This window comes from Telopea speciosissima, chromosome 2, assembly GCF_018873765.1.
Source record: "Telopea speciosissima isolate NSW1024214 ecotype Mountain lineage chromosome 2, Tspe_v1, whole genome shotgun sequence".
Lineage (NCBI taxonomy): Eukaryota > Viridiplantae > Streptophyta > Magnoliopsida > Proteales > Proteaceae > Telopea > Telopea speciosissima.
This window is the reverse complement of record NC_057917.1, coordinates 82,029,634-82,051,790: the sequence shown is the minus strand read 5'-3', so window position 1 is coordinate 82,051,790 and position 22,157 is coordinate 82,029,634. Positions and strand designations below refer to the sequence as shown.

Below are 22,157 nucleotides of genomic sequence, written 5' to 3'. Positions count from 1 at the left end.
GAAACAAGATCCATGTAACCGACCTTATTTAACCAGGATATTGGTTAGTTGAGTTGATTATATACAGAGAACAAAAGTTGCTAACAAAGTGAACATGTCTTAGAAAGAACAACAGGATACAACAGAATATTAGTAAATTCTTCTTTGGCTATGAAGAGGTGGTGGATGATCTCATCTTTGTAACAATTCCTGAATTATTAAAAGCCACCTGCAAAAAATAATTCACCTGTTTGTTGTTATGGAACTGATCAAATTATTAAAAGCCACCTGTAAGAGATAATTCAAGTGGTTCATTCACTATAACCAACTGGTTTGCCCGAGTCCTGACATGACTTCAGTCAAGGTGCACTGTGCTGCCGTTCACATCGGGAGCACATAGTGTTGATGTGCACATCAGGTACACATAATTATTTGATACACAATACTAGGGAAAAATGGTATCTGTTACGTACACTGAGTTACATTGCTCTATTGGAGTTGAGTTGTCATTTTGTTATTTTGGTTAATGGCTTTAGTTTCCTTTGATTATGGGATTAATTTAATTTCTGATTTTTAGGATTCCGGATAGATTGTGTTTCCTTTGATTGTGAGATTTTATTGGGTCACTCTCCTATAGTATCACTCTCAGAGAATCACTTGTCAATTAATAAAGCAATATAAAATGCTAATTTTCCAACTCAACCTCACGGGAACTCAAGGTCATATTAACTCCAGAACTCACACAAATCAGTTATAATCCACGGCTTCCCCGCATCCAATGCAGACAAGGAGAAAGAAAAACGAAATAAAAAAAATAAACTAAAAATTACCATAGAAGACGAAAATCAAACTTTTAAGCAGCATAAGTATTTAAACAAAACAAGATCTGACAAGCATTTACCTTCAAGGAGCCTCTCAAATCTCCAACGTCCAAAACAACATATTGAGGACTTTATGTCGACAAGTTTTGAAGCCCTAACTCCTTGAAATTTTGATCAATTAGAGCTCCTGAGCTTTCTCCTCACAGAATGTGAGTATATTTAAATCAAATCAAACGGGAGAAAATTGACGATTCTGTACCTGAAATCATGAGAACTGAGGTTGATAACCAAAATGCTTGTTGTGATTGTTATAGTGTTTGGATTTTATCACACAGAACAGTAGCATAATCACAATTATTTTCAGGCTATCAGCAACGTCCTTGTGAGAAAATGAAGACGGGAAGCAGAGAGAGAGAGAGGAGGGAGTTTACCTCTTCCGACAGCTGGTGCTGCAAGTCTGAAACTCTTTTTGAACCGCCGTCGAAAGGGAAGGAGCAAGGGTGACCGGTGACTTAGCGTTCAGACGAGCAGTAGAATGAGAGAGAGAGAGAGAGAGAGAGAGAGAGAGAGAGACTGGAGAGTGATGAAATGTGGTATGCGACCTCATTTACTCCTTTTCCACTCTTCTGGCGGGATTTTTGGCGGGATTTCTATGGTTTCACCAAATTTGTGTTCAGATTTTGAATTCTTTAAATTTTGGGTTTTTTCGATGATGGATTCGAGAATCGGCCCATGAATGGGTTCGATTCAAAATGGATAATGAAGAAAATGAATAAGAATCAATCGGTTTCAATTCAAATCAACTGACTCTTAAAACCATGCATACACACTAGTCCCATAGATTGATTTGGAACCATTTAATTACGGTTGTCAATCAATCTACTTAGGACAAACAGTTTGACCGGGTTTTTACAAAACTAAACACCAATGAATTTATCCTATAAACTAACACTATGGATTAATTTGGGACAATATGATTTCCAGACCCTTATCAGTGCAAGGAATCAAATGGTTAACACGGGAATTTTTGTAGGATCAAATAGTTGACCTTATCAATCTTAAGGAATCAAATGGTTAACAAGCGGATTTTATGGATGCAAGGTCTATTCTTGGACAGCACATGACAACAACATAGACTTGCCCTAGGGGTGTCAAACGGTCAGTTCAGCTTGGTTTCGGTCTCGGAATGGTGAGACCAAAACCAAAAGCGTTAAAAAACTTTGGTTTTTGGTTTTGGTCAGATCGATCTGGTTCGGTCCAGTTTTCAACCGGTCCCGTCATACCCCAGTCCAAAACAAATCCAATAAGGAACTGTTTGGTTTCGGTATCGGTATCAGTTTCAATCTAGTGCGGTTTCGATTTATTATGATTTTTCAATATTGGGTTAATGCCGGTTTAGATCGGTTTGTTTTCGAGTTTGAACCACAATGAAATCTTAAATTTATAATTTAGAGTGAGGAAATATTCGATAAAAATATTTAAATTCACCTTCCCCAAATCAAATATACAAGAAAATTGATTTGATATGTTCATGCTGTAATCCAAACAATCCAATGAGGATCAGTTCGATTCGGTCCAGTTTTTTTTTATCAATCTTAATGATTCAAGCTAGGTTTGATTTGATGTGTTCATGTTGTAATCCAAACAATCCAATAGGACACCCTTAACTTGCCCTATGGATTTTAGTCCTCTCCAATTCCCTAAACTGTGCAGTTTAGGGTGAAGATGTTGACACTTGGCAGCTTGAACATCCAACAGTCCGAACTCATTGACTTTGTTTTTTTTTTAATTTTTTCTTATTGAGCTCGACACCGTTGGATGTCCGAATGGATCTTATTTTGCCTCCTCTATGATCTCATTAAAATAATATAAATATTAAACACCGATGAGTTTTTTTGGAAAAACAATGTGATATTAGTGTTTTTTTTTTCTTTGCCACTTGTCACATGAGCTGACATGTCAAAAAGTTTATTGGCCAAATGACCTAACCCGAGTGGATCATACAATGCATCCTCTGTTATCGTGGTGAACTTTTTTTTTTAAATCAAACACCAATGGATTTTTGTGTGCAAACAATTTGACCTAGTTTATTGGATTTTTTCCACCACTAATCACCAAGTGCCAACATGTCAAGTAGGGGAACTGATCTAAATGCCGATCCAAATGAGTCAATACGTTGCCTTCTCTATTATCTTGGTTAATTTTGAAAAAAATTGTAAAAATCAAAATGATGCTTACTCTATTATCCTAGTTATTAAAAAAAAAAACTATATATATACTGATAGATTTTTTTAGTACAAATAATTTGACTGATTTTGTTGACTTTTTTTTTTTCTCTTTCCATTTCACATGCGTTGACATGTCGACAAGGGGAACTGAACAAAATACCAATCCAAGTGGATCTTATGATGCTCCTCTATTATCCCTAACAAATAAAAAACACTTCCAACACAAATGAAATTTTTATAAGGGTTCCAGGTTAGGGTTTCAGATAAAAGAGAGGGGTTTTGGGAAGGGTTTGTGGGAAGGACTAGGAGGTTTTTAATGGCCAGCAGTAGGGTCACCATGGGTACTTGCTTCATCTTCTTCAGCGTATGGAAATCGCTTCATCTTCTCCGACATCTGCAAATCGCCACAGCAGGAACAGCAGAGTAGAGGGCTTGTTCAACGATGAAAGGGACGGTTCCCTTTACTATGGCCAAAGGGTAAAAGGGTCACTTGAGTACCCTTAAATTTGAGCATTTAAGATTTTTCTAACCCATAACGTCATTACTAAAACGGTGACTGACTAATAGAGAAGGGCTACTTGTAAGAAATCTTAAAATGCAGGGGGTGTTTAAGTAATAGTTTCAAAAGTTAGGGGTGTCAATCAATCGGGCCATGGCATAGGGTGTGTACAAGTAATTTATCCTAGACTTAATAATAATATATGAGTCTTGGTGGATTCGAACCACCATATCATGGGGAATTCCCAAGTGCTCTACCTGTTTGAGCTAAAGACTCTCATACAAGAAAGCAAATGAGAGCAATTATAATTGAGAAGATTCACAACTTAACAAAAATCAAAGACACTGATTTGGTCCGGAAAATTCTTGTTCAAAGACCATAAAAGTTCGGTCCAGTGTAAATTGTCCATGGACATGAAAACTGTCTTTGGAGTAACCTCTCCACTGTTGAAAAAGAACATTTAGGAAATGGGTTTGGGTGACTGATAAGCTGATAGATAGATTTTGGCCACATCAGCATAGTTAGTAAGGTTGTTTGCTTTCTCACTTGGATCTTTATCAAGAACTTTTGCTCAGAAACATGATGGGGATGGAAATTGGCTGTTTTGGTAACTGGTCATAGTTCAAAAGGAACATCTCTGAGTGAATTTTTTTTTTAAAAAAAGGACTATTTTCAGGTCAGGGGGGAGGGTGGCTAAAAAATGATATCAAGATAAAACCTACAAATCACATTTAATTGGAATGAACACTTTAGCCTGACTAATGGTACAGTTACTGAAATATGAGAGAAGCTTGACTCCGTTTAGTTACAGCAGTATGGGAAGAAGAAGAAGAAGAAAGATCAAACCCAAAACAAATGCTATTGTCAGCTAGTAAATCAGCATCTGAGTTCTCTAAGAAGAAGCTCAGGGAATGTCACACTAATTATCTCAATTGCAGTTGACCATGTCAGATCTCTGAACCAGTTGAATATACAGACTTAAGACCATTCTCTAATCCACGCAGGTATGTGATTCATGGATCTTGAGTCATACAATAAACTCAGGAAATGCCAATTAATTACATTACTTGAATCTACTTTATCAACTTTCTTAACCAGTCTGATCACTAGAACTGTTCAATTATCCAAGCTGCTACTTGATTCACAAATGCAGAGTCATACGATGGTAAAACCACTACATTTGATATAACGAATTGGATTTAGAATTACATCTATTAAACCATCCGCCCCTTTGATAAGAACATCTAACTTAATTGGTTATATCAGGTATGAAAACATCTGTAATTTTCAAAGCCTAACATGAACTATCAGAAATCTTCTCACTTCTACTTCTCGTCATTCCCACAATCGAGGTCTGCCTTGATATGTGCTAAAACCAAGTTCTTCAGATGTATGTTTGTTCTATATAAACATAACCCAGATGTAATAAACATGATATGGATTCTCCACAATGTGGCACAGTTTCAATTTAACTGAAACTACATGAGTGCAAGTGCATACAACGCACAATAATATGCCCAAACTCATTATGCATAAGATGCAACCATAACTAACACAACTTTAGGATAACAGTACCAGAAAACACCAACTATACTAGATAAAACAAAGGGCAAATCATCAGATAGCAATGGTTACACAGACAATGTATTGAGAAACAAATCCAACAATCAAATACCACTGCAAAGTATATAGATACAGAGAAGATGTTAAAATAGAAAGAAAAAAAAAAACACAAAAATCAAACCACCCATGAATGTCCGGCTGATAATTAGATCCCCACAAAAACCAAACTAAAGATCGACCTAGCAACCAATAGGAACTTGAACATCAATTTTGCTCAAGAAAGCCCTAAAATCCATACCTTTTGTCGGCTGATTTCTTCAAATATAGTGATTGTGATCCAATTCTTGAGACAAAATAGAAATTGTAGCAGAGACGTGTAAAAACGTTAAAAAATAAACTGCAAAAAACAGAGACGACTGAGAGAGAGAGAGAGAGAGTTGCAGAGCATGAACGTCTGCCTGCCGGCTGCCAAGGTCTACCAGGGTGAAGTCGGATTTGGGATTGGGGAGGAAAGTAGAAACTTCCGTATAGGAGAAGTATATCATAGATTACAAGAAGTTACGAGATTTTGTATCTCAAGATAGGGGTGCCCTCAAGATATTAGAAACTTTTTTTGTATTAGATGGGATCGAGCATGAACTCTGCTAAGGGAGGTTGAAACTCTTGAGTCTTAAAGCAATAAGATCTCTGTTGATTTCCAATCCCAAATCTTCTTAGTGACCTGCTTTAAGCTTCTTCCTCTGTGGAGAATTCTCTCTTAAGCGTAAGAGAAACAGGGTAAAACGCAAGCCCTAGCCTTCAGTTCGAGATACACTCTTCAGAACCAAAGTGAGAACGAAGCATTCGACAAGAAAGAGAGGGAGAGAGAGGAAGTGTATTTGGGATCGTATTTCTTTTTTTTTTCTTTTCGGTAATAGTTATCGTATATCACTCAAAATCGTATAATGTTTTGGAATTCAATTAACGAACAAGATCTATCGATACCAATTCGATGGATCAGATTATTCTCGACCATAGATTCCATTACCTGCACCGCCGATCAGAAAACCTTTTGCCAATTAAGAGGGACCATTGACTAAGGACTGTCGACCTATGCACACATCATATCACTCGGGCAACAATAGATGACGCATAAGACATGAAAGTTTTTAGGGCTTGAACGGATGTGAATCCAAACATTGGTTCTTGATCCGTTCAAGCTCTTAAAACTTTCATGTCTTATGTGTCATCTATTGTTGCCCGAGTGATACGATGTGTGCATAGGCCGACAGTCCCTAGTCAATGGTCCCTCTTAGCGATAGGTGTTTGAATCGACACACAAAAAGTCAATCGAAGGGGTTTCGCTTAGTCACCGAATTCTCACCTCCGCTCATTGGGTTTTTGCAAGAGCCGATGGGCGTTTTTTTGGTCACCTATTGCAAGCAAGGTTCTAAAACTCGGGTTTCGATCGGTTAGAAATCAAGTTCATCTTGGTGTCGAGCATATTTCGATCGAAACCTGAAATTTTCTCCAGGCTAACTCGAACCTTGGTTTCGAGGCGCAAAAATTATTTTTTTGCCCTGATTCTTGTTATACTGCTTATTTTTTATATTTTAAATCCAATGCATGCCTTAGTTTCACATAGAGAACACTAAAAATAATACTTGTGGTTTTGATCTAAATTTGATACTGTATATTGTTCTTAGACATGGCATCGAATAAAGTTTGACCGGAACATAACACCTTCAATATAAATCAGATTTAAACAATCTTGGATTTGTTAGAAAACTTTGTTTGGACAGCTTTCCAACAAGCCCAAGATTGCTTAAATCAGGTTTATATTGAAGGAGTTATGTATTGGTCAAACTTAATTTGGCCTGCGCAAATGCTGTCAAAATCGCTCTGAATGAAAATTTTTATTTGGACATCAAAACAAATGAATATTTTATCGCAATTTTGAATTTTAACAATGTTTTACCATATTAAGATTTATGAAAATTTTAAATTTGAGAAAAACCCTAGCATTAGAAAGTTGAAAATTGTATCTATTATCAAAAATCCAGTTTTTGTTCTTGAATTTGGGGGTTGACTTTTTTTTTTTTTTTTGTAATTTGATTTTTTTAATTATTTTTATTGGATTCAAATAGGGGGTAGTTGCTTATTTATGAATAATATGTTAAGTAAATGAAATACAAATACAAAAACATTTACTTCAATGATATTAAGCATAAATAAGTGTCTGGCCTGGTTACTGGCATACTTAAGAATCTATACTAGTTTCGAGTCAGGTTTCCCCAAGTTTTGATGTGCATAAATGTCGAAACCTGCAAAATTACCAACATCTTGGTCAAAACTGGTTGAAACCATCGAATTTCGATCAAAACCCTGAATTTTTTAAAATCACCCTTCAACTCATCTCGAAAACCTGCGAAACCAAGTTAACTCGGTGGTTTCGACAAATTTGGTCGAGTTCTTCTTCCATGATTGCAAGTAACAAAAGAAAAAAAAGAAAGGAGGCATGGTTGTCGACAGACCATAGTTGGTGCTATGGCAATGGTAATGGCAGAAGCCATGGAAGATCACGTACACAGGGCTCATCGATTTCTGTGATTGTTTCCTAAGGTACGAAATTGGCATGGTAAAGATAGATTCCTTTTTGGAATAAAACTCTTGAATAGTTTATTTAAAATATATTTAAGGGAGAATACTCTATGTGCCGCTGCACAGCCTGCGCCCAGACACATGGGCAGCCTGTGCAGGGGGGCAGGGTGGTCATTGGTCCCCTCGTGTATATTCTAGTTATGAGGAAACTTTATTAGCTCCTCCTCCCTCTTTTGCCTTATCAATTTTATACTTTCTTGTTTTAATTTGTGCAGGATACTATATACTTGGATTAAGTTTAGCAGGATGGTCCTACATCTTTTTCATAGAGGGTAAGCTTACCTATTTTGTTACAGAACATATTACATCTACTACATGTATGGAATCTGAACTGGTCAGTATCCGAACTGACCTGGATCATGTCTCTAGCATGGGGTTGAAGATTGAAGAAGTGTGGTATTCAAATCATAGGATCACTGATGTTCTTCCATCTCCAACCAATTCTCTTTGGCTTTGACATTTTATAAAGGACTTAGTTTATATTTCTGATATATCCCAAGACATATGTTTTGATAAACAAGGAGACTCATTTTGTATAGCCATAACGTTTAATCTTGCCAAACACACTCAATCTAAAAATATTGTATATTTTTCAGTCTCCTAATAATATATTTTGTTTTTATCATAAAAAATAATAATAAAAAAAAACGTTACTTGTTTTGTTGATCGTCTGCACCTGGGATTGAGTGGTCATCGTGCCACCTACAATCTCAAGCCCGCCAAGTAGGAGTCCAGAACTGTTCCCCACTTCTTGAGGACGATGGGGACAAATCTGAATCCTCCATGGGACGTGGGTCCCACAGCCCATGGAGAATTGGGATCTGTCCCGTCTACTCCCCATATGGGTAGCTGATCCCAAGTCGCCAAGTGGCCTTGTGCTAATCTAACGGTTGTTGGTTATTTATTTTGAAACAAAATCAGGGAAAACGTTTCCCATGTCTATCATACAAAAATTAGATTTAAAAAAAAAAACTGAAATCGGATGATCTGTGTACAATGTTTGTCTCAAACTCGGTTGTGCTCTTATTCAGAGTCGGTGTCAATCGAGCTACACTCTTTCTTTACCACGGCAAGTCTTTATTTTATGTATTTTCTCCTAGACCCTAGTCTTTGTTTAATCTTAATTTTCTCCTCTTAGGCAACAGGCCCACAGCTGGGGTTGATTGATCAAAGGCATATATATACACAAGCACGGTTTCCAAATTCCAATACCCATTACCATTACCCTCCTCACTACTTGCAAAGTTTTTGCTTATAAAAAAAACTCTTGAGACCTAGAGAAGCCATGGAAGTCCAACAAGTTCTCCACATGAATGGGGGCAATGGAGAAACTAGCTACGCCTGCAACTCCAAACTTCAAGTACTCTCTCTCTCTCTCTCTAACCTTCGGGCTCTCTATTTTTTTTCTTTACGGTTTCATTTTTCTAAGAGATTAAACTTTTTTGGGTGTTTTCAGAAACTAGTGATAACCAAGGCAAAGCCAGTGGTGATTGGGAGCATTTCAGATTTGTATACCATCAACTTACCTCGATGTTTAAGGGTTGCAGATTTGGGCTGCTCTTCAGGGCCCAACACACTAGAGGTCATCATAGAGATCATTGATGCTATTGATGAAACATGTCATCAATTGAAGCTTACTACGCCTGAATTCCAAGTGTTCCTCAATGATCTTCCATCTAATGACTTCAACAACATTTTCAAGACCTTGCCTGCCTTCTATGAGCAACTTAAGAAGGAGAAGGGTGATATGTTTGGGAATTTGAAGAGGGCTAGCTAGACTGTTAATCTACTCATTTCAATCATCAGAAGTAATAAAGATGTATTCATGCTTTAACTGGCACTAAGTAGCCAACCTTCTTGTGCTTCTAAGAAAGTAAAAGTTAATGGTCCACATCCACCTTTTCAATATATGATGTTGTAATTTTGGTGGCAGATTGATGGTAAGTTCTTGATTTACATTAATACATGTATTTGGTTTGGTTATATTTTTCTTTGTCCATCTTTTTCTTTTTTTTTGGTATATCGAATTACTATTGAAGAACACGGATTACACTTCTGGAATCTGAGATTGAATCAACAGAAACACAGGGATCGGAATTGGGCCACACTATCATATCCGTAAGAGATAGAGTCCTCCTGGCAAGGGAATCAGCCATAGCATTGGCTTCCCTTGGAATATATTGAAATGAAACATGGTCAAAATAAGTAACCAGATGTTTAATATCACTAACAATCGGCCTAATTGAGAGAGCCGAAATCTTCGTGAAATCATGGAGATAAGAGATAACCTCTTGGTTGTCACTTTCCACCACTAGCATATAGGTTCCTTCTGAAAGAGCCTCAAGTAATCCATCCCTAATAGCCATTGCCTCTCCAACCAAAATATTGTTGAACATAGAAGGGGTTGATACAACCACCTGAGACTCACCAAGATGATTTCGGATTAGAAAACCCAAACCGCTTTGATTTTTGTTTGGGTTCCAAGAGGCACCACAGTTGAGCTTGAAACTACCAAGAGGAGGGGGCGTCCAAGTTGAGACCATGGAGGTTGATGAAGGCAACGGAGAATCCAACGACCTTAGAGGAGGCATGGAAGCCATGAGAAAATCAGTGCATGCGCGATGTGCTGATAAGATCACATCATTAGGAGAATCAGCCTTAGATGAAAACAATAGAGCATTCCGAGAACACCATAGATGTCAACATATAAATGAAGCCAGAGACATAGCCTCCTTAGCAGCTAACTTCTCCATAGAAAAAAGAGAAGACCATCCCGATATCCATCTTTTTCATGTTACACTTTTTATTTTTTTAGGGATGGTAAAATACTTCAATAAAGCAAAGAAACAAAGAGAAATTAACTACAAGAATTAGTTAGTAATCCTTCACTCTTCACCCCAACCCTCACCAAAAAATTAAAATAGAAAAAAAAAGCAAAAAAAAAAGGTTCAAAAAATCCAAGACTATCAAGAGAGTGTACAAGACTACATGGGCTGGTATATGATTGAATCTGAGTGAATTTTGACATATGATCAATCCAAAACATTATCTAAATATATATATGAAATTGCAACTTTATCTTCCATGTTGTAAATGGGTAATTCAAGAAACGAAGGATCAAATATTTTGGAGGTTGTATGCTTCCAACCGATATCGATACACTTAACATATACGATTGGGTACTGGTGACATATGGATTAAAATCCTCTGTAATGCGGGCATTTAGCGGTGTACTGCAGTTCGGCCCTAAGAATTTGACACGTAGAAGAAGCTTCATCCAACGGTGCGAACTCGATGCAAGGCATTTTTTTTAATTTTCTTACACGTGTCGAGCTCTCAAGTCTGTACTGTAGTGCATTGCCAGATTAGGACACTGCAAAGAAATTTTTTTTCCGATGACATATGTCCCAGTTGCTGCCAGTATTAAAATTGACGTAATTTTTTTTAAAATTTTTATATACCAGTTGTCATTATCTATCACATGGTATATTGGGTGGGCCTCTATATTAGTGGTAGAAAGGTCCTATATTCCATACTTATATGTTGAGTTTGAACATTTGAACCTATCATTATAACTCGTCAAAGTAGAAGAAATTTAAAATAAAAATAAAAAAACACAAATTTTCAAAAAATCTGAATGCTACTTCAAAATCATGTAGAAAAGTCAAGAAAGAATAGAGGAAATGACATAAATGGCTGAGTCATCATATGATTGTGATGGGTCACAAAATCCAATATGTGGTCTATACAAAAGGTGGCCAAAAACATATTTGTGCTTGCATGACACATTTTGTTCTTCTGGTGCCTCGGCTTGTTAACATTGTCAATACGAAATCAATTAGTTCATATGAATAGCGTTGGAAACATTTTTCCCAAGGTAAGATCATCAAATTGAATATAACAGTTGGATTTTATTTTATGAGAAGAGTAACGTTATCCAATGTTGTGCTTCAGCATGTATTTATGCTCAGATGCAGTCTAGTGTGAAAAGACTGGCGCACGCACCCTTTCCGTCTTTCCAGGGGTTGCATCAGTCTTTTTAAACTAGACTCTGTCTAGGGCCTCTAGGTATAAGTACATGCCTAGGTACAACATCAGTTAGCGTTCTTTTTCCTTTATTTAATTTTTCTTTTCTTTTCATTTCTTGACAACCAAACATAGCCCTCGTATCATCAACCGCCCAAATTTCAACAACAATTGATCTGCTAATATCATAATTTATAGTGCATTTCTTATTGAAAATCATCATGTGGACAATTGGTATATCAAATAGTAAAATGACCTACCCACCTTGATGGGGGGCTGCTCATATTAAGCAAATAATAATCTCCATTCTTGGAGAAATTAAGATTCCCAAGTCATTAAAGGTATTATTTATTGATACGAAGGTTTTAATGAGAGTTGAACTCATGACCTCTTGTTTGCAAGGTATTGATCTGTGCCAATAAAGATGTACCCTTTGGAATTAATCATGGCCTTTTTTTTATTGGTTGCATGTTATATGGGGGACCAGATGTCAATAATGATGTACTTTTAATACATTAAACTAGGCTAAATCATAAAATAAATGTTTTTTTAATACTATTTATGTAAAAAATATTAAAGATATATCACCCCCCCATTTTTTTTTGCCCTTTTGGGTTTTCCGCCAATAAGGTAAACCTTAAATGATTGACCAAAATAATTTAGCATATACAGCTGTGCAGGAAAACTGTCCACAAATAGCAAAAGCCACAGACGTCTAGGACTGTAACTTGTAAACGGATCGGATTCGGCTCGGATAGTGCTATATTCGCATCCGCATCCGATTAGCTATCGGACGGATTCGGATAGTGCTAAACGGATACGGACACGGATACAGATTGGATATTTTATCCGTTTACATGTAAATATAGCTTTTCGGATAGCTATAGTCTATCTGTATCCGCATCCGTTTAGCTTTCGGATGGATTCGGATAGTGCTACACGGATACAAAAACGGATTTCGGCTATTCATTTACACCCCTATTGAGACATACCGTGCCAATACCATATACGTTTTGGTTTTGCTAGTCACCGATACCGATACCGATACCGTGTTGATACCGTATCAGTAACATAGTACAGACAAGGGGTAAAATGGTCAAAAAATTTAGGGGTATTTTTGTCTGATATAGTCAATCCATGCCAATACCGTATCGATATCATATCAGTTTTGCGAGTCACCGATACCCTTTCCGATACGGTGCACTAAAACCATGGTCTTCAATCCATTTTCTTCTATACATATACGGAAGCAATGGTCCCAGTGTTTGCAAAGGAAGCACTGTTCTATCGTCTGAAGCAGAAGCATTGGAAACACAAGAAGTTCTCTTCATATGAACGCGGTTGATGGGTAAACTAGGTATGCTTTTATTACTCCACTTTACCAGTCTCTCTCTTTCTCTCAAAATAACCTAAGCAGTTCTGATCTTCCTGTAAAACACAGTTTTTTATCAAATCGTTGCCAGCCTGACTAAACAAGGAGAAGGGTGCTGAGTTCGAGCTTTGTTTCATCAGCCTCTCCGTGAAAGGGGTAAGGCTGCCTACCATCCATCTACTTCTCCTAGACCTGCCAAATGCTGGAGTCTTGTGCATTGGGTAAGACCCTTTATTTTAACAATGAGAAAAAACCCTTCAAATATATATCAATGGGAAAGCCTTCCTTGAACAACTCATAAAGATTTCTAGTTACTTTAAAATTATTTTATAGGGTTTTTGATTAAATTTATTTATGAAATTACCACTGATGAGATTTATTAAATGTCACACTAAGGTTAAAGGAAGAGACAATTTTGTCGATCAATATTGTAAGAACAAACACCAATCAAAACAAAAAAAGAAACAAAAACAGAGCAAGACATCGACACAGAGATTTAACGTGGTTCACACACCATTATGGACGTATGGTGTGCTACATCCACGGGTAAAGGTGAAACAAAACCAGAACAAGACAACACAGAGATTTAACGTGGTTTACATACCAGTATGGTGTGTTACATCCACAGGCAGAAGCGAAACTGTTTCACTATGTAAATCGGAGAATGGTTACAATGGAAATCCCTCAAGAACACCCAAAATGGCACTGCAACTCTCTCCTAGAAACCCTAAATCGAAAAATCCCAAATCTCACCCTCTTTACCTCAAAACGGATAGAAGATATAAATAATCCTCCACCGGTCGAATCATACCAATATTCCAAGAAGGGACGAAGAATTAATGAAACACATTCCAAGAATGTTCACCATTTTGGAACGTGTGAAAAAACCCCGTTGTGTGATTCTCGTTCTTCCTCGTCCCATCTCTTTGACTCTTCTTCAACAACCTTTATCGTTCAATGGAAACATAGAGCAAAGAAAGCAAGTGGAAGAGCAAATATGTCTAAGGCCATCTTTGGTATGGGGTTTTTTTTTTTTTTTTGGGTCTTAAAAATCGTTTTTGGTTGCGTTTGGTGAAATTTATTTCTATTTAAAAAATTTGAAAAAATCCAAAAACCAAAAATACATCAAAAGCCATTTATGATTTTTCAGAGAAAATTGTTTCCACTTGTTTTTGCGGACACTTTAACGAGCACATGCTCACAAACCTCAAAGCTGAAGGGCAAAATAGTAACTTCGTTTTATTTTTAAAAATGCTAGCCACTAGCCACTACGCACTACCCACTAGCCCACTAGCCCGTGCTCCTTCTTCTTCACCGATCAAGAGGCTGACTGGCTGAGACATTTTTAAGAACTCCCGACTAGCAAAGACGATCGGGTGGCCAGAATTACAAGGATCGGTGATAGTGAAGGGCAACAAGCAAGAAAACCCATCATAAAACCCCAAAGAACGAGGAATCAAAACAAATGAAGAAATAGAATCCAGACCCCAATAACGCCACAGTTAAATTTTAAAACAATAACCATCAGTCAGGAGCAGATTGCTAACCTGCAAATAATCCCTGGATCTAACCCCAACAAAACACCCCAACAGGCCCAACACCAGAACTTAGCAAGAATTACAGTAACTCCACATGGAAAAGACAATCGGATATAGGAAACCCAGCAAGCTATTTTTATGTCGGCGCTGATTTAGGTCAAACGGGCTGAAAACCCAGTTTAGAAAACCATCAGAAACTAATAGAAAATGCATAAGGAGATTAAGATGTAGACCAAACCCTCAAAGAAGCCTTCGTTTTTCTTCTGTATCCGTTCATTTATGTTGATTTAGTTTTTGTATTAGAAGTAAAAACGAAAGAGAGGTGAAGGGAGAGGGGTAGAGACAAAGAGACGGAAATAAATGGTGCCTGTTGCGTCAGAAATCCTACTAGAGCGAGTTCTACCTGCAAGACAGAGATTAGCAGAGGGTACCGAGCGTCGTCGGTGATCTCACTCCGATGTTTAAGTTAGATGTTTGAGCAATAGTCAATTCAATGAGAGTTCAGATAGGTTGGATGTGTGTTGCCTCCCTTATTTAAGGTGGCTGAGAGTTCAGAATAATTCTGTCAAGATTGGTAAGCTAGAATCTCGGAGTGGAGTGAGACCATTGGAGAGTGTAATATGGAGATGATGTTCATCCGATTAGACGTGACGTGGGCGAAAGTCTCGGACCCTGTTGGTCCATGATCGATAGACGTGGAAATTCTTATGCAAACTGCGCAGGATATTTCTTTCGCGCTCACTGTCATCTCATAGGATGACGAGCTGTGCACCGTTGGCACGAGATTGGGCTCGTGCTCGTATCTGTCGTGTTCGCTTCCTAGGTCTTGGACCCACGACCTCAACAACCCTTTCTCGCCCTGCTCGATCTTATATCCCAACAATGCCCAAAAACAAATGTTAGGCTTTCATACTCATGTCCATCAGAGCCAATTGTGATGGAACCCATCAATAGTTTTTATCATTATCTTGCCAAGTAATGAAAACAGTTGGAACAGATTTCTCTGTTGCAGTTTTGTGAACGAATGGAGATGGAAGATGGTTGAAGGGGGAATCCCTTCACCCATTATAAAAATTATTTACATCAGATAGTTACCAAATGGTTTTTTCACTCCATATTCCATTATGATTATTACCAAACGATTTTCATGTTTTGATCAAAAATGATTTTTATTAATAATTTTTGGTAAATAGATAAAAATAAAAAATCTAAATGATACCAAAGAGAGCCTAAGTAAAATTTTCATTTTTATGACAAATAATAGATTACAAAATATTCTCTATCACAAATAAACCCTTCTTAAATTATAAAAGAGAAAAAAGTCGCGGCGCGACTGGGAAAGTGGGTTAAAAGCGACGTTAAACGCAACACTTGAAATCTCATCCGTTGATTTCTAATGTAAAATCCTAATCGTTCATTATTTTACCTGTAACCGGCTAACCTAAACTCCATCTTTCCTTTTATATATATATAAAAAAAAAATACCGTCAATCTTCCAACCGACAATACACAGGGCGGAGGGCGGAGGGCGGAGGGCGGAGGAGCGAACCTTGTCTTCATCGTTTAGCCTGAAGGTTGCCAGATCCAGATCTCTGGGGTGTGGTAGTTGGAATGAAACGATCGGAGAAGGATAGGGAAACCAAACCCTCACCGGAACTCAAAACCAACTCAAACCCTAACAGCAGCAATACCCCAGCCGCATCCCTCTCAGAAAGACTAGGCCTCTGCAAACCAGCCATTCACGTTTCGAGATCAGGAACTGCCCCCGTACTGAATAAAACCCATTATAACAATACAAAGGATCTGGAAGGTAACAAGACAATGTCCACATACGTCCCATAAAAACCTTATGACAACTTCTGAGTTAAAAGGTCGAGAAAAAAATTCTTTATTCATTCCATGAAGATGAAGAACTCAAAATGAATACTGATGAACTACTCCGTCCAGTCACTCTTAACAAAATTAATCCTATAAACTACCAAGTGCTCTGCACATCATCGATCACCCACAATCTAAAAGAAAGAAAAAAGGGTTTAATAAAATCTGCCAGCCTTATCCAAAAACCAGAAACCCAACCACCACTCCAATCCAGTACTCAGAAATTTCATTTCTCTTTCTTTCTTTCTGGGGATGTGAAGCGTTTTACACTTTTATAGAGAAGAAAAATGGCGGATATAGCTCTCTTGATTATGGAGGATTACGAGAGTAGGAGGAGCATTAAAAAGGCAGGTGGGAACCAAAGTGAGGATCTCGATTTGGTCTCTAATTGTGTCTCTCTTCTTTCTCATCGGAGCCTTTGATGGGTTCTCTTGGATTAAGAAATCTCAAGAGAAATTCGATTTCGCCAATAGGACTCTCCATCCTAAATCTGAACTTGGTCTCGCTGCCGTCAACGGCTTCTTTTCAGCTTGATTTTCTTTTATTTTCCCTATCACCGATGTGGATGATTTCTCTCTCAGGGTTTCAACAGAGATTTGCAGGACCTAACCCACTGCCGGAGAGGATGATTGTTTTCTGACCGGCGAAGAAAAGAAGAGTTGGAAAAACCTGTTGTCACGGTGAACAGGTTACAAGTTTTTTTTATTCAACGGTTACGATTAAAAGATAAAAAAATAAACGACACAAATTAACATGTTGTGTTTATCGTTGAATTTAAGAAATATACCCTCAGCGCTGCGACTACCCACTCATTATAAAATACCTCATCAAAATAAATGAACCCTCGTCTCAAAGCCGCAGCACCACCGCACAAACCTGCAACCTGGTACTGAAAACACCCGAAGATAAATTCTCAGTCACACACATACGCAGCAGGATCAGAAAATATGAGGAAAAAGCACTTTTGTACAGACTTTTTCTCTCTTAACATTTGTCATAAAGCCAAAGTCGGTGACTGGAAAAATGAAAACCAAATGTAACCAACTTAAATTGATTACATATGGGTCCCCTCCGTACGAAACCTATCTGGAGAATGGTCCAGACTCCGGAGTGTGTGGGAGTGTCGCCAACAGGACCGAGAATCACGTGGAACACAATACCGTGTTTTCTGAATTCGAAATTAATTTTAGGGGCAATTACTATTACTACCTTACACTTAATCTATAATTACTGAAATTACTATATTTTAATTTTATTTTTTTTGATACTACCATACTTTTAATTTTTTACATCTCCTTTTACCCTTATGTTTTTTAAAACCTAGATTGCCTTTTTTTTTCACCTAGTAACCAGTTAATCTATTTAACCTACTATTCTTCTTCTATTTGTTTACTATTTTTATCATTGAAATAATAACAAATAAAAATAATCAAAAATAAAAGCATCCATTCGCTTCTTCTCTCTCCGATTTTTTATTCTATTCGATTTTTGTTTTGTTTTTTCTTCAATTCTTCTATTTAATTAATTGTTTATTCAACATTTCATCCTTATCGTTCTTTTTCGAACAGATCATGGTTCTAAGTATCAGTATCGTATCACCTGTATCGAGGGATACGTATCGATTTTGCTAATCATCGATACCGATACCGTATCGATACTAAATCAACATCACGGTACAAACAAAGAGTAAAATAGTCATAAAACTCACTTTTTAAGGAGATTCATGGGTAATTTTGTCCAATACAGCCGATCCAAGCCAATACTGTATTGGTATCGTATTAGTTTTGCAGGTTACCAATACCCGTTCCAATATCATGCACTAAAACTATGGAACAGATCGACTCTCTTCAAAACACCCCACTTCTTCTCTCTCTTCCTCTTAATTAAATGAAGGGAAAAAGATCTCTATCGAGGCCCATGAGTCTATTTCTCTCCTCCCCATGTGAAAAGACACCTCTACCCTTGTTTTAAGGAAGAGAGAGATAGACACATAGAAGTGTGGCCTAACACTCCCGTACAGAAAACTGCTTCCCTTAAACGAAATGCATTTTTATAATGTTCTCATTCCCGGCCCAAATAAAGACTTGACCTGTATGCACTTCCATTCTGAGAAGGGGCAAGCCCGAGTCTTTGATTTATTTATTTTTTCTTTGAAGTCCGAGCAGGGATTGATTTGAAGCTGGAGAGTCTTGATTTATATTTTTCTTCTTTGAATTCCAAGCAGGGATTGATTTGAAGCTGGAGAGTCTTTGATTTATTTTTCTTTCTGTGAAAAGTCCAATCAGGGATTGATCGATCAAATGCAATTTAAATCCCCTTAACACCAATTGCGAAGTTGCTGCTTAAAGAGTCTTCAGACTTAGAGAAGCCATGGGAGTCCAACAAATTTTCCACATGAATTGGGGAAATGGAGAAACTAGCTACGCCTGTAACTCTATACTTCAAGTACTCTCTCTCTCTCTCTCTCGTTATTTAAGATTTCCAATCTCGAATTTCTTTCATTTTCATTCTTCTAATTAAGAGGTTGAACTTGGGGGTCTTTTTCAGAAACTAGTGATAACAAAGACAAAGCCAGTGGTGATTGGGAGCATTTTGGATTTTTATACCAAAAACTTACCTCCATGTTTAAGGGTAGCAGACTTGGGGTGCTCTTCAGGTCCCAACACCCTACTGGTGACCACAGAGATCATCGAGGCTATTGATGAAACATGCCATCAGTTGAATCGTAATACGCCTGAATTCCAAGTTTTCCTCAATGATCTTCCATCTAATGATTTGAATGCCATTTTCAAGACCTTGCCGGACTTCTGTGAGCAACTAAAGAAGGAGAAGGGTGAAAAGTTTGGGCCATGTTCCATCACTGGATTACCTGGTTCTTTCTATGGCAGACTCTTTCCAAGCAATTCTATAGACTTCTTTCATTCCTCTAACAGCGTTCACTGGCTCTCTCAGGTTTGTAACGTATATAATCAGCTTCTACACCTCCTCTGTATCAATTAAGTATCATAATGTCGATTTTGTATTCATGATAAAAATAGTTGTTTTTATCATTCAAGAATGCGAGATCGACCTAGAATGCATGCCAAACACATGGATACATGATTATGTAAGTGGGATTCATCGGGCCGATAAGAGACTGTTAAAAGAAACCATTAACTGACTAAAACCGACCGCATTGATACCTATGGGTTTTGGTTTGGTTTTTGTAGACCAAACACCTTATAAGGAAAAATTGAAGGAAAAAAAAGACCAAATAGACGGTTTAATAGCCTTAGGTTCCTAATTTATTGTGTCATATGTTGGACGTGAATCTAGCTTTAAAGGTGATGTGAACAGCTTATTCACAAAATTGGAACACCAGCATGAGTCCGGATCCTCTACTTCCGCCTGCCCCTACTTCCATGTGCTCCTTACACACAATGGGGCACCCAAAGACCACTTTACGCCTACCCTTGCATGCTTCGTTGTGCGTAAGACGCACACGGAAGTAGGGGCAAGCGGAAGTAGAGGATGTCGTATAGATATTAGAAGATAAAAGAATCCAAGCGGCTCTCTTAACATGCATGTTTGCTTAGAGAAACTATGTCTCTAACTTTTCCTCCTCCCCCTCCCCCAATGAAAGACAAAAAGGTTATATCTCAGGATGAATATTTTTCCTATCTTGTGCATTGATACAAAGTGTTAATATATTTGTTAACCATGGTATATTAGGTTCCTTCAATGGTTGGGAATAGGAGTGTAAATGAATAGCCGAAATCCGTTTACGTATCCGTGTCCCTATCCGTTTAGCACTATCCGAATCCGGCCGAAAGCTAAATGGATGCGGATGCGGATATAGCACTATCCGAGTCGAATCCGATCCGTTTACAACCCTAGTTGAGAATAACAAAGGGAATATTTATTTGGCAAGGACAAGTCCTCCCAGTGTGGTCAAAGCATACTTGGAGCAATTTCAAAAGGATTTTTCCTTATTTCTTAGCTTGCGCGCCAAGGAAATAACACCAGGAGGACGAATGGTCCTAACACTAGTACGCAGGAGAAGTGAAGATCCCTTTGGCAAAGAGAGTTTTCTTTGGGAGCTATTGTCCGACTCACTCAATGATTTGGTCTCAAAGGTACTATGCATGCATGCTTAGTAGTTCTTACCATGTAGATCAAACCTACAAAATTTGTGGTTGGCATTGATTTTCTTTCATGTTCAAATTATTAAAATTCTCTTAAATTTGTTTTTTAGGGTCTCATTGAAGAAGATAAAGTGGATTCATTCAATTTGCCTTATTACATACCTTCTCGTAAAGAATTAGAGGATATAATTTGTGCAGAAGGATCTTTTTATCTTGATCAGTTTGAAATCTTGGATGTCAGTTGGGATGCAAGTGATGATGATAATGACAACAAAGAATGCATGTTCCATAGATTTATAACTGCACAGAAAGTGGCAAAGTGTATAAAGAGCTGCGATAGAGTCGTGGCTCACTTGTCACTTTGGGGATGTTGTAATGGATGTTCTATTCAATAGGTACATGGTGTATCTCAGTGACCACCTCTCAAAGGAGGAGGGTACGTTTGCTAGTATTGTCATTTCCTTGAGAGGGAAGTGAAGCTTTGGGATTTTGAAGAGGGCAACAATGTTAATGTAGTCGATCATTTCCATCATAAATAGGTAAAGACTGTTCAACCCTCTTGTGCCACTAGAAAGAAAAAGTAAATTTTTTTTTGATGGAAAACTAGAAAGAAAAAGTAAATGGTCAATTTTTTTCCGTAAATGATGTTGTGATTTTGGAGGCAAAGTAATGGGAATCTTTTTTAAAAAAATCTTCAATTCATGTTTTTTTTTTGAATAAAAAGTTATTAAACCCCCAAAAATAAAAATTTCAAAATATATCACGAGACAAAAATGCCATCAAGAAGCACTATGATTTGGACAACAAAGAGAAAGACAATAGGAACAAAAAGCCAACCTAATGATTGTTGGAAAATCTAAATTGGATCACCTAAAAAAAAGAGCATTAACAAACTCACATTGCAATCTTCCAAAGGGCATCAGATTTTCCAATCAGCTAAGCAAAGAAAATGAGGGGCAAACCTAATAGTCTTACTCCTACGCTAAGTAAGCCTTGAGTGTCTTCCCAATCACACTCCTCCTCTTTTTGCTTTAGATTTGACGCTTGACAATAAGAGTGTTGCTTGAATTGCTCACAATGATGTTTTTTTTCACAAACGCACTAATCATATTGAGAGAGACTATCATTTTATTCGTCATCATTTGCTTTGTGGTGTTCTCACTCTTTATTTTGTTCCATCAGTACATCAACCTGCATGTATCAAAACACATCATTCTGGCCATTCTTTATCGTTGGTGTCCGAATTCAAATTGGCTTTCTTTGATCCACCTTGAGTTTTTTGGTTTTTGTTTTTATTCTTTTTTTTTTTTCCTGACCGGGGGGGGAGTTAGCTGTAGTATTATGAAAAAAAATATTCTTTGTATCATTCATTTCCTTATATTCGCTTTCTTTGTTTGTATATTGTCATAGTAGATGACATTTTTGTATATTTATTCTCATCTCTATAATGGAATAGATACACAATTGCATACACAATGAGAGAGTGGAA

The 22,157-nt window shown here is 37.5% G+C and overlaps 1 protein-coding gene across 1 annotated transcript; it reads left to right on the top strand.

The window, feature by feature from the left end:
• Positions 1–8,969: 8,969 nt before the first annotated feature.
• Positions 8,970–21,063, top strand: LOC122651225 (probable jasmonic acid carboxyl methyltransferase 2). Its single transcript, XM_043844530.1, has 7 exons — positions 8,970–9,090; positions 9,187–9,479; positions 18,893–18,989; positions 19,092–19,496; positions 20,256–20,280; positions 20,421–20,659; positions 20,779–21,063. Exons 1-7 carry the CDS (start codon positions 9,016–9,018, stop codon positions 21,061–21,063), a joined length of 1,419 nt encoding a protein of 472 aa, XP_043700465.1. The 5' UTR covers positions 8,970–9,015.
• The last annotated feature ends 1,094 nt before the right edge of the window (positions 21,064–22,157 follow it).